Source organism: Sciurus vulgaris (assembly GCF_902686455.1).
Source record: "Sciurus vulgaris genome assembly, chromosome: 12".
In the NCBI taxonomy this organism is placed as follows: Eukaryota; Metazoa; Chordata; class Mammalia; order Rodentia; family Sciuridae; genus Sciurus; species Sciurus vulgaris.
Window position 1 is genome coordinate 28873155 of NC_136473.1, and position 13391 is coordinate 28886545.

The 13391-nt window shown below is 39.6% G+C and overlaps 1 protein-coding gene across 1 annotated transcript in view; it reads left to right on the forward strand.

Annotated features, from left to right (window-relative positions):
- The window catches only part of ST8SIA6 (ST8 alpha-N-acetyl-neuraminide alpha-2,8-sialyltransferase 6), a 112049-nt gene that overhangs the window by 45831 nt on the left and 52827 nt on the right, over positions 1 to 13391 (forward strand). Inside the window, exon 3 of the mRNA XM_079108225.1 lies at positions 12907 to 12996. Coding sequence (XP_078964351.1) covers positions 12907 to 12996 — 90 coding nt within the window. The remainder of the gene's footprint in view (positions 1 to 12906; positions 12997 to 13391) is intronic.

Here is a 13391-nt window from a genome sequence, read left to right on the forward strand (position 1 = left end):
AGGTATCACAATACCAGATCTTAAATTACACTACAGAGCTCTAGTAACAAAAACAGCATGGTACTTGTACCAAAACAGCAGTAAGGCCAAGGAAAAGAATAGAAGACACAGAGACAAACTCACAGGAATACAGTTGCCTCATTCTAGACGAGGGTGCTGTAAACATACACTGGAGAAAAGAGAGCCTACAACAAATGGTGCTAGAAAAACTGGAAATCCATAGGTAGTAGAATGAAATTGAATCCCTATCTCTCACCCTGCACAAAACTCAATTCAATGTAGATCAAAGACCTAGGAATTAGACCAGAAACCCTGTACACACTAGAGGAAAATGTGGGCCCAACACTTCAACATATTGGCTCAGGAACTGACTTCCTTAACAAGATTCCTAAACCCTAGAAGTAAAAAAAAAAAAAAAAAAAAAAAAAAAAAAAAAAAAAAAAAAAAAAAAAAATCAATAAATGGGCTGGCATTGAACTGATAAACTTCTTCACAACAAAGGAAACAATCAAAAACATGAAGAGAGAGCCTACAGAATGGGAGAAAATCTTTGCTACCTGTGCCTGAGATAGGGTGTTAATTTCCAGGACACACAAAGAACTCAAAAAGCTTTGCACTAGAAAACAGATAACCCAATCAATAAATGGGCAAAGGAACTGAAGACACTTCCCAAAAGAAGAAATCTGAATGGTCAACAAATCTATGAAAAAATATTCAACATCTCTAGCAATTAGAGAAATGCAAATTAAAACTATACTGAGACTCCATCTCACTCAGAATGGCAATTATCAAGAATACAAGTAACGATAAGTATTGGGGAGGATGTGGGGAATGCTCATACATTGCTGGTGGGACTGCAAATTGGTGCAACCTCTCTGGAAGGCACTATGGAGATTCCTCAGAAAACTTGGAATGTAACCAACATTTCACCCAGTTCTCCCACTCCTTGGGAAATACCCAAAGGACTTAAAATCAGCACACTACAGTGATGCTACCATCTCAAATATTATAGCAGCTCAATTCACAATAACTAAGCTATGGAGCCAACCTAATTGCCCTTGACAGATGAATAGACAAAGAATATGTGGTATATATACACAATGGAGTATTACTCAGCCATTAAGAAGAATGGCTTTATGACATTTGCCAGCAAACAGATGGCCCCAGAGACTGTGATGCTAAGTAAAATAAGTCAGTCCCAAAAAAACAAAGATCAAATGTTTTCATTGATATGTGTAAGCTCACCCACAATTGGGGGTGGGGGGGAAAGATTAGAAATTTAATAGATTAGACAAAGGGAAATGGAAGGAATAGAAGGGGGATAGGAAAAGGAAAGACAGTGGAATGAATGACATAATTTTCCTATGTATAGATGTGAAAACACCACAGTAAATCCTACCATTTTGTACATCCATAAGAATGGGGTCCTAATTTGCATAGATATCTTCCATGCTGGTATAATTATGTCAAAACAGATTCTACTGTCATGTATAACTAAAAAAAAAAAAAAAAAAAAAAAAAAATTAAAAAGAAAGAAAAAAAAAAGGAAATTTCTACCTCAAAATACACTTCTCTGAGACTGAAGAAATGTTTAGTTGTCAGAAAAAAATTTATTCATTTATTTGGTCGGGAAGTTACTGCTTTTGATCATCTGTTTAATATGGACACTTAGACATGGATATAACTGACATTTAAAGACTTTTCCAGAGTTTGCATCCTCTGATATTTTCTCAGCATCCTCCTGCTGTCGTTAAGTTTGCTTGCAAAATTCCCATTCAAGGGCTGCATTTACTGGGCTGGATCTAGTGCCGAGCCTGACTAGAGATTTTAGCCTTGATGGAGGCTACTTTATGTTCCCTCCAGCAGAGCTCCTGGGAGTCTGAGATGCGCATCTGAGTTAGGAAAGCAATTATGTTAAGTGTTCTCAGTACATAAGTCTCCTCTTATTCTATTTCTTTTGTTGAGCTTTTTATCTGAGGAAAAAAAACACACAAAAACACTTACAGACATGATTTAGCTCATTTTACTCTTGTAATTTTCCAAATATTTTGTGGCTTTTTCCACTAACACTTTACCTCCAGCTAGGACAACTCGCAATTCTGGTGATGAAATCTTATTATAAACTATTATGAAAAAGACAATCAGGGACTTGACCCACAATACTTTCAAGACCTTGTTACTTAAAGTGTGACCCTTGACCCAGTGGACTGGCACCACCTGAGTTTGTTGGAAATGCGCCATCTTAGGCCTCCCCCCAGAGCTACTGAACCACATCCATATTTTCATAAATTTTCCAGGCGATTCACAGGCATGTGGCAGGTAGGCCAAGACGGTAACAATCCCCGCTGTAGGGACTTCGGCTTCTGCCTTCTGAGCGTGAAGTGGACTCTCCATACCAATCTGTGCGGAACATTCTATGTACTGTCTTTCCAGGTCATGCACCACATCCACCCAGGAGCTGGCATTATCCCCATGTTGCACATGAGGAAGCTGAAAGCCCAGAGGTTAAATAATTTTCTAAGGTTCATCATCTAGTATGCAGTGGAGTAGAGATTTGAATTATTTCCTTTTTGACACTAAAGTTTATCTTCTTGATAACTGTCTTCTGTTTACTCGATTCAAAAATATTTTCAGCATTCTCATTTAGGGTAGTAAAAGGTAATTTTTATAAAAAGGTAAAACCACGTCTCTCATGTAGATGTGAAAATGAATGCTTCGAAAAGATTTTATGTGACTCATCAATAAAGAAATTGGTAGGTGTTATAACCAGTTTGAGGGATGAGCTACAGAACAGACACATTTGTAAATCAGGAGCATTTTGACAAATGTACAAAAGGAGGCAAAACACATTTTTCTTGGGGAGGGGGTGTGTATGTGTGTGTGTGGATGAGTTGTCTTGCCATTGGACATAATTCATTTGCATGTCTCTAAAAAAGAACTATTTTGCATTGCTATTGTTATCTACAATGTACAGAATTGAAAAATTGCTCTGTTAAGGAAAAAATTTATTCATAACCCTTGTTAAAATGGTAAGGCAGATTTTATTCAGAACTGTCGTGACAGGTATTACTGAAATGGGGTTTTGCAGGAGATGAGAGTAGACTTAACTCCAAATACAAGGGAAAGTGGAAATTTAGAGCTAAGGAGCAGGGTGGCGGGGGTCAGTGGATGAAAAATCACTAAGAGGAACCATCAGGGTTGAGGGGAGCTTTTGACTAGCCTCATTAGATAGGATTTTGCTGAAGGCAGAGCAGAGTGATCAGATGTCACTGGAAGGTAATGAAGAATTTGATCAGATAATGAGGATTATCAGATAGCAAGGGTGGGATTCTGGCAAAACTGACTTAGCAGGGGAACTGATAAAATTGAACTCTTGAGGATATGCCCAATAATGGGGGCTAGTTGAAAAGACCTGAGTAGAGTTTGGTCAAGGAGAGAATAAGCTCCCATAGATTCAGCTAACCTAGAGGAGGGAGTGGTTCTCTAGACAATGAAATAGTTTTTTACCCAAGGGCAAAGTTTTCTCTATAAGAGGAGGTAGTCTAGCACAATGGTTAAGAACCCAGAACCATAGTATATGGATTCAAAAACTACTCCATATCCTTCAATCCAGAATCACTAGCAGAGTGACTTTGGGGATGTCTTTTAATCTTCTAGTGCCTTATTTTCCTCATCTATAAAAATGGACCTAGCACCTAACTTGTATGTCCATTGTGAAGAGTAAACGAGATGTCATATGTGTAAAGTGCTTAGAACAGTACCTAGTACCTACCATGCCATATATACTGTTATTATGACCTTCATTCTGAACCAGGAAGGCATAAGAGAATTTTTGGATCAGAGAATGTGGATATTAATATTAAAATACACCCAGTATATCAATGGTTTCCAAACATAAAATACTCTAAAGAAAGATTAAACAATCTTGACTGTATAGAGTAGGAAAGTATTGTTTTTAAAAAAAAAAAGACTTAATATGTTAGCTCTAAAATTCTGTGAAACCTAGTGTAGGGGGACGGTAAAGAAGAAGAAAAGGAAAAATCAGAAAAAGAGCCTTAGAAATATCACACTGAGGGCCAGGGTGGTGGTGCAGGCCTATAATCCCAGTGGTTTGGAAGGCTGAGGCAGAAGGATCCCCAGTTCAAAGCCAGCATCAGCAACTTAGTGAGATCCTGTCTCTAAAAAACACAAAGACAAAAAAGAACACTGAGGATGTGGGGATGTGGTTCAGTGGTTAAGCACCCTTAGGTTCAATCCCTGGTATTGGAAAAGAGAGAGAGAGAGAGAGAGAGAGAGAGAGAGAGAGAGAGAGAGAGAGAGAGAGAGAGAGAGAGAGAGAGAAAAGAAGAGGGAGGAGGAGGAGGAGACAGGAAGGAAGGAAGGAAGAGAGAGAGAACACTGGAAATGTATTCCACCTTGACTTTACCCTTTAAGTTTGCCTCAAGCATCCAAGGAGCTCACACTCTGGACCATGAAATGAGAAATGGCTGCTCCAAGATTCGTCACCTTTTGCCAGTCTGCTCCTATTTTATTGTCTCTCTACTTTGCTAAAGATGTCATTTCCTACTTAGGATCCTACTCTTGCCATCTGGATTTGAAGTTTTCATACATCCCCATAACAAAACTTGTCCTTGGTAATCTCACTTCAGCCTACTTGGGAAACTTGGCATTTGGTGACTGTCCCAAAGGGCCAGGTCCATCTGCTCCTCTTTGGGACAAGCTGTGGGGTGGAGGGGGACTGAAATTCAGAAGAGGTTCCACTCTGCTAGGTTCATTACTGTAAATCCTTCCTTTAACATTACAGAGATGGGCAGTGATAGAGTTAACATTTTGTGCTTCATCTGGTAAGTTTGCTTTGTTTAGATCACATACCTCTTTGAGTTATCTGACTGGATCCTATGGGAGCTATTTGACAACTCTATGTTGTAGTTAACTGATAGCAATGCAAAATAATTCTTGTCTGTAATTATGCAAATGATGCTGTGTCTGGTAGAGGGCCAAAACTGGTCAGGGGAGGCAAAAACCAGTTTTGCCTCTATTTGCACATTCATCTCGATTTTACTGATTTATAAATGTGTTGGAGCTTTAGATTTTTCTTTTTACTAGTTCCCATATAATGAGCAAAGTAAAATTCTTAATACATATTCATTTTATATCTGTATGAGAGTTATGACTTTACATTTTAAAAAACTCTCTCCACAATAGTAGGGGGCAAGAACTGATTTAATAGTCAATTAATCTTCATCAAGGATAACTGGGAAAAAAAAAAAAAGACAAAAGCCAAGTAAGCAGAGATTATCTGCAGAATATTTTACAATTTAAGTTGCTAGCAATGTTCCTGTATAAGAAAAAAAAAATAATTGAAGTTCTATGTAGTCATTTTAAAAGCAGTTCCCATATTTTCAATTAAATGACAAGACACCAAACACAAATTCCATGGTTTCTTGAAATGAATTATTATGGACAATAGGTGGTTTTCCTTCTGCACACTCAGATTGTACCTGTGTGTTCACTTGTCTGTCCTTCCTGGCTGGCTGTTTGCTTTAAGTCCACAGTGACCCGGTCTTGCACACTATTTCTCTCTAGTACCTTCCCTTCTCTCTGGCACATGAGTGACTAAATAAAGAGCAGTGCAGGATCTACCCCTCATCTTTGTAGGGGCCAAGATTTGATTTGTCAGTTTTCTGGGTCTAATGGATATTTCAAAATCTGACTTTGGTTAACCAAACTCACATAAGGATGAATTAGAAACCAGAATATTACTTTGTCGATTAAAGAGAGTAATTAAACTAGACAGTGGCCTGGTATGCTTGCCTTTCTCCCTTCAGAAAACTACATTGGAATGGAATAGTCCGAAGACCTTTATTGAAGCCTGCATGTTGTTTTCCGAGGTGCTGGGACTCTAACCCGGGCCCATACGCATGATAAGCAAGTACTCTACAGGCTGAGCAAGGAAGGACTGTATAGAGGGAAAAGAGGGGTGGGAGGGGTGGGGGAAGGGAAAAATAACAGAATGAATCAAACAACATTACCCTATGTAAATTTATGATTACACAAATGGTATGCCTTTACACCATGTACAAACAGAGAAACAACATGTATCCCGTTTGTTTACAATAAAAAAAGAAAAGAAAAGAAAACGACATTGGGGGCTGTACCACAAGGAGAAGTTTGCGTCTGAGCTTGGAATCAGAGCACCAGTAATCACTGAGGCCTCTGTCCCAGGGATAGATCAACCTGCCACATGCCTTTGTGGGGATGAGGTGGGGACAGGGTTTCTACTGGTGGTCTGGATGTTTTGATGGCTCTTCAGACTCCTCTTCTCTGGAATGAAGAAGGAATCTGAAAAATACATGGAAAAATTTTTTTTTCTTTAGACTTTCTGTATTTAGGAAATATTCCTTGTCTGTCAATGCATTCACTCTTCAGAGAGTAAAACTGATTTGGCTTTAAGCTTTACATTTAGATTCACAATCTAGTTTTGTCCCTATTATGGTCACCAGAAATAAAATTTTGATATTCTTGAAACTCCTTAGTCACTTGTATGCAGATTTTTCTTTGGGATGTTTTACTTGGCCAGGGGACTGATTGCAGGATTGCATGATTACAGGTCATACTCAGAAGGTGACATTAATTCTGTTGTAGAGGTCTTTGTGGATGATCACTAAGTACTGATGACATTATTTTATAGGGATAAAATAACTTATTTCCAATTGAGAGATATTCTTTGTGCTATCAGAGTTTTAATTTTTATTGTTTTGCAATAGCCAATGTAGTCTCTGGGCATCTTGTTTTTCTGTGAAATCTTGCCAGCTGGTATTGTAAAGTGATCACTTTCAACTGAAGAATGACTTATAAAGATAGGATTTTTTTTAAACCACAGCATCCACCCAGATAACAATGATAGCGGAAAAGCTTGTTTTTGTGTATCTTTTCCTCCCAATCTTATTAAAGATTTTTTTCCCCCTGACACACTGAAGTGATGAAAATGTGCCTGAAGGCTTGGTTGCCAGAACCAAATAAATAAATTCTATAATTAAATAATAAAAGCAGTCAGAATCCATAATAGAAGACTTGCAGGGAATGGAAAAAGAGGAGTTTGTACCATTTAATAGTTAGCAAACTGTCAGTGAACTCTGTCAGGGGACAGATGGCGGATGGCTTTGTGTGTCCCATTAAGGAATGGAGAGCATGTTCCACGAGTGAGGGGGGGCCATGAAGGGCCTTGGAGCAGGGAAATGACATGATCAAACATGCACCCGAGACAACTCACCTTGGGGTCTTGGGGATAGAAATGAAGGAAAAACAGGTAGGTTGTAATTTGAATGAGAGGCAAAGCAATAGATTAGTGGAGTGAATTGTGTTCATCAGCTTTTTGTCACTGTGACCAAAATACCTGACAAGAACCCCTTAGAAGAGGAAATGTTTATCTGGGGCTCACAGTTTCCGAGGTCTCAGTTCATGGTCAGCCAACTCCATTACTCTGGACCTGAGGTGAGGCAGAATATCATAGTGGCAGAGGAGAGCTACTCAGGTCATAGCAACTGGAAGCAGAGAGAGAGGGGCCTAGGGGAGAGGAAGGGGGGTAGGGGAGAGGGGAGAGAGAGAGAGAGAGAAAAGAGCCAGGGACAAGATATAGTTCCCAAGGGCATGCCCCCAGTAATTTACTTCCTCTATCCATGCTCTACAGGTTAATAGTCGCCACCCAGTACCATTCAGCTATTGGGGAATTGATCCAGCCAAAAGATTACTCTATTGATGGGGATCATGCTTTCAACACATGAACTAAGCCGTAATGGAATTAGCTTCCTTTGGATTTTGAAATGGTAAACAATTGAGCATAAGAAGAAGACAGAGATAGGGAGAGAGTAAAGATTCAGTTCAGAGAAGGGCCTGGAAGAGCAGACAGAGGATGAATGGAAGGTGAATTATCCTCATTTGAGATGTCCTTATTTGAGATATTCTTATTTGAGAGGGAATATACTTCTTTCTCTGAGATAGAAGTCCAGGATGACTGACTGCTAAAGATTAATTTATACCCAGCAGTATAGTGTTTCTTTGAAACAGGAAGCATGATCAATTGAGAAGTTAGGAGAGCAGAGAATGGGCAAGCACAGTAGAACTATGAATGTATGCAGTAGCCATTGGGAGAACTGGGATTTGTAATAGGTGTTAGGATAGTCAAAGGGCCTAGCAATTTGGACACCATTTGCCAAGGCACCAGCCCATCCACCTGTCTGATATCTTTGTAGGATAGATAGATATTTAAATATTTCCATGCCTGACCCTGGTACAATATGACCAGCAGCCATGTCTGCATTTTTGCAAGGTGGGTGTGAGAGGATGTCAATGGACTGAGAATTGAGAGTGCTGGCAAGATGTGACAAACGCTACAAACGGGCAGGCAGGGAAGTTTTGCAACCAGTGACACCTGGCAGAGAGTGTGATCCTATAACGCATCAACTAAGGAAGCACCGGCAGAACAGTTGTAGCTGCTCTGGGAGGCTTCAGGTGCTAACTTGGTCTATCTACCTAACAGATCTCCAGGAAGAGGACCACCCTTCAGTGACCTGTCTCTTGGTGGGGGCGCTCTCACTGTAGGGTTTGGCAGTGCATATATGAGCTGATCTTTGTCTCAGCTAATTTTTTTATAAGAAGTTTTTAAGAAAGGTTTTTATCAGAAAATTGATGAAATAGACATTTTAAACAGATACTACACTTGATCTTAGCCAAAAGGCCGAGAAGTGATAGAAATAGACATTTTAAAAGAAAAGAAAAGCGTCTTACCTTCCGCCTGCAGAGTGCGGTCCCAGGGTTTTTGTTGGTCAGAGTGTGCCTGGTAGTCCTCCTGAGTCCTGTCGTAGTTTGTTCCAGCACTCAACTGCTCAGACCACTGACTGAGCTAGTTTAAACAGGGAGAGGTGGAGAGGGTCGCTCTCCATTCATATCTTAGGCTTCCACCTGAAACGAGCTTCCTGGCAGTGCGCTCTGTTGGGCTCCACCTCTGGACCCTTGGGAGTTCTCTCTGATGCCCAGTCCTTTTGGATGGGCCATTCCGACCCCATCTCTGGTAACCCTTCCTGGGGTTACTGATCAGCCCCACTTGTTCATGGCAACATCTATTCCACCAGGTTCTTCTGATTCTGTCTTTGGAGCTCCTAATTTCACCTCAATCAACTTCTCTCTGTGGTCTTTGATTTGTCTGAGGGATGTCCCCAAAATGGAAATTAAAGGGAACTTACCCTAATGTCTCCTTCTGCAGTGTGTGCTGACGTTTCAAATGGCATCCGCCCACAGGTCCTGTCTTTTCACAGCTCAGACCTGAGAAGGTTTCTTGTTTTCTTTTTATTGAGCAAGTTTGAATGACTTCAGGTGAAAAGGAAGAAAACTGAAGATTATGAAAGAAAAGGAGACAGGAGGCACAGAAAGCAAAGAAACCAGAAAGGGCCTCCTTGTGTGTTCCTCTCATTATTAAATGACTTCCTATAGATAATGAGCAGTTTCCAAACTCAGTGGTAATAGCAATGATTGACTCGGGGAAAGAATACAGTAAGAAATTTAGAAGAATGAGAACACAAAATTTATTGATTGATTTCTGTGTGTCAGGCGTTTTTACACACCTCCCATTTAATCCCTTTGCTTTACGGAGAAGGAATTTAAAAATGAAACCTTTAGGTTGAAAGGTTAAGGTCAGAGTGGAACCCAGATTCAAGGCTGGCCCCACTGACTTGTGACTGTATTCTGTCATCTCCACTTTTGCCCCAGGCACTCTCATTTGTTTTCCATGTATCCTCTCTGATTTTTAGTTGGGCAAACCTATTTTGAGTTTTTATTAAGGAAGATACTCTCCAATTTAAGGAAAAGTATGGGAGACACAATTACATTGGTGCCTGGTTGTCACAGCTTCACAATTTAATATTACAAAGCCATCATAATTCAAAGCACGGCTAGCTTGGTAATTCACTTCATTAATGGTGCTACCTGAATAAAACATACAGCAAATTAGAAATAAACAAATCCTTGGGAAAGTATGATATTATGTTCAGAAAGCACAAAAGGTGAGGCATATAGATAGAATGCAAGAGAGACAGAGAGAGAGAGAAAGAGAGAGAGAGATGAAGGAAGTGGTAGGGAAAGAAATCAAAACAGGATTAAGAGGGATTTTGTGAGCCCATATGTACTCTGACCCAGTATTTTTAGAAAGAATTTTTGAGAAATATTGGGGAATTAATTATGAATCTTGTTTATATCGTTACCTTTATACCTCCCTCTCCCTCACCTCCCACATGCAATACACTGTATGAGATCTTGCCTGTCTTAGCTCCAGAATAGACCTCAAATTTGTCTACTTCTCTTCTTTCTGATGAATACAGGTGTGGGGCAGTTTCCAGTGCACACCTGCATCAGGTTCTCTCCTCTGGGCACACAGAAATGTTGTTCATTTCTGTTTCACACTTTGCCATCAGATGGGGCATTAGTTCTGGCCGATGATACATTTTACCTCTGGGTCCAAACATTCAGATGCAGGGTCAGCCCTTCTAGCAGTTGGTCCTTCCATGGCAATTATTGAAGCTAAAATGAAGATATAGCAAGACTGAAATAATTTGAGTCTATGTATTAAAGCCAATAGGACATATATAGCTATATCAAATGATTTATGATGAAGAATTGGCTCTGATTATGGAAGCAAAGAAGTTCCATGATGTGTTACAGGCAACCCAGGGACCCAGAAAAGCTGATGGTGTTCAGTCCAAGTCCCTGTGAACCAGGGCCATTGGTGGAAATTCCAATCTGGCTCCAAAGACCCAAGAATCATCTGGTATAAGTCCCAATCTAAATCTGAAAGCCTGAGAACCAGAAGCACTGATATTTGAGGAAAAGATGTATGTCCCAGCTCCAGAAAAGAGTGAATTTATGCTTCCTTCTCTCTTATTCTATTCTGATCCTCAGTGGATTGGATGATGTTCCCCTGCATTGGTAATGGTGGATGCTCAGGCTACCAACTCAAATGCTAATGTGTTCCAGAAATAGTCTCCTAGACACACCCAGAAACCATGTTTTACCAGCTATCTGGGCATTCCCTAGTCCAATCAAGTACACATAAAATTAGCCATCACAATCTCTAAGTGCATGGGGGACAGCTGCCCCCAAGGCTACCCATACATGCAGTGAGCATTTTATGAAAAGAAAAAAAAATCCTTTGTTTTATAAAGCAACTGAGAGATTGATCTTGTTTGCTAATACATTATAGAAAACCATTAATCTAACCATTAACCATTAATCTTGAGTAGGAAAATGTGTTGCCATCGTCTTTCTTCTGGAATCCTGCACTAACTTCTTAACTTTTTCATTTCCCTTCCAGTCCTATCACCCCTCATTTCTCTGCAAAGTAGTCGTGGTGAACCTTTTAAAACATGCAGTAAGTCATATCACTTCCATGTCCGAAAACCTTTTATTGCTTCCAATTTGTTATTAGGATAAATTTTAAACTCTGACCCAGCTTATTCCTCCAAACACCCCATAGCTTTTTTGCCTTTAGTCTCAACGTCCTTATTTCCTTTCCTCAAACATTCTAGGCTCTTCCCTTTGCATATACTTTTGCCTCTGTCTGAAACGTTCCCACCACTGCCACTGACTTCCCAAAGTTCACCTAGCTCACTAGGATCTTCCTTGGGACTTCCATCCCAATAACACCCCCTTAGCGGCCTCCTCTGACCCCTCAGTATGAATAATCAATAGGTCTCCATGTCCCTCTCTTCCACACCACCCACTCTATTTCAGCTGTACTAGTCACTGCTGTTATTCCTATATTCATTTGTTTGGTTATTTGTTTAATAAGTATCTTTTTTCCTTAACCAAACCACAAGCTCCATTAGGGAAAGGGACCATATCTGCTTTCCCCACCTCTGGGTCCTAAGCATCCTGTGCCGTGGACCCTAGTTCATATTAGATGCTTCAGAAATTCCTTCAGGGGCTGGGATGTAGCTCAGTGGTAGGACGCTTGCCTAGCATGTGTGAGGCACTGGGTTCCATCCTCAGCACCACATAAAAAAATAAAATAAAAGGTCCATCTACAACTAAAAAACATTTTTTATAAAAAATTCCTTCAGTATAACTGAATAAGTGCATTAACAGTAATTTCAAGTTGTGTGCATATTTTTGAAGTCTAAGGAAAGCGATACTCTGTTTTGAGCTCCTATTTGTCTGAGGCACTAAGGTGTTTTACAATGTATATATCATGACAATAACACTGTGAAGCAAGGACTATCATCTTTGCTTTAGAGATACAGAGACCTGTGCCTGGAGCAGTTAAGTAACATGACTATGGCCAGTTGCCTCATTGTGTCCCAGGCTCCATAACCCGTGTCCTTATTCTGCTTGGGGTTTGGCTTTGTTCTACCTCTGATTTTCCAAGTTCATAAAGCAAGAGCACCAGGCCCTTATATCACAGTTATTATAATAATAATCCAAAGTCAGCTTTACCTGTGTTCTTTAGGAAAGAACTATTAATCTCCTGGGTCTGCATGCTTCCTACCTGAGACAACATCTTTTAAAAACAAAGACTGTTTACATAGGTGGTAATTAAAGTGTTTCAGTAACCTGTTCATTATAAATACTAACCTCAAAATATGAAAACCTGGAAATACAATGTCTTCAACATAGATTTTTTTCCAGCTTTACTTCATAGTGTAAACTGTTTTTTTTGTTGTTGTTGTTGTTTGTTTTAATTTAGACTCCTCAGAGGTGAAAATATCAATTTCCTTTTCCATGGAGAAATCCAATAATGGAATGAAAGTCAGACTTCATTTGGATGCGCTTTATCAATTAAATCTGATTTTGACTAACAGTATCTTATACACTTTCATTTTAAATCAATCTTTTCTTTTAATCTCTTTCATGAAACAGCACATATCTGAATGAGAAGTCACTCCAACTGACAGAGAAATGCAAAAATCTGCAGTTTGATCTTAAGGTTTTATCTAACAGAACGGGAAGGTAAGTTCCACTCTTCACTTATTTAATTTAATTTTAAAATAGGTATTTTAAAACTGCATTTAAAATAAAAAATAAGTATTTTTATTCATAGTTGTCCCACCGTATCCCTGAAATCATTTAGAAAATAAGACCACGTTCATGTTCAGGCTTGACATTGGGCTCTGAGAAGCTCCTGTGGATGAAAAGGATGGACCAGCGTCCAAATGGTGCAAAGCAGGGCCACACCCTGGTGATGAGCCTCAACTTATCTATCCCTAAATCTGCATTTGTTAAAAAGCACTGTGTAGTGTTTTTAAAGGCCCTCAATCCTTTTGAAAATATGAGATGCATCCTGGATGCGCTACTATAAAATGCCCCCTTGTACAAATTTGGGTTCCAATTTCAAGTTAATAGTA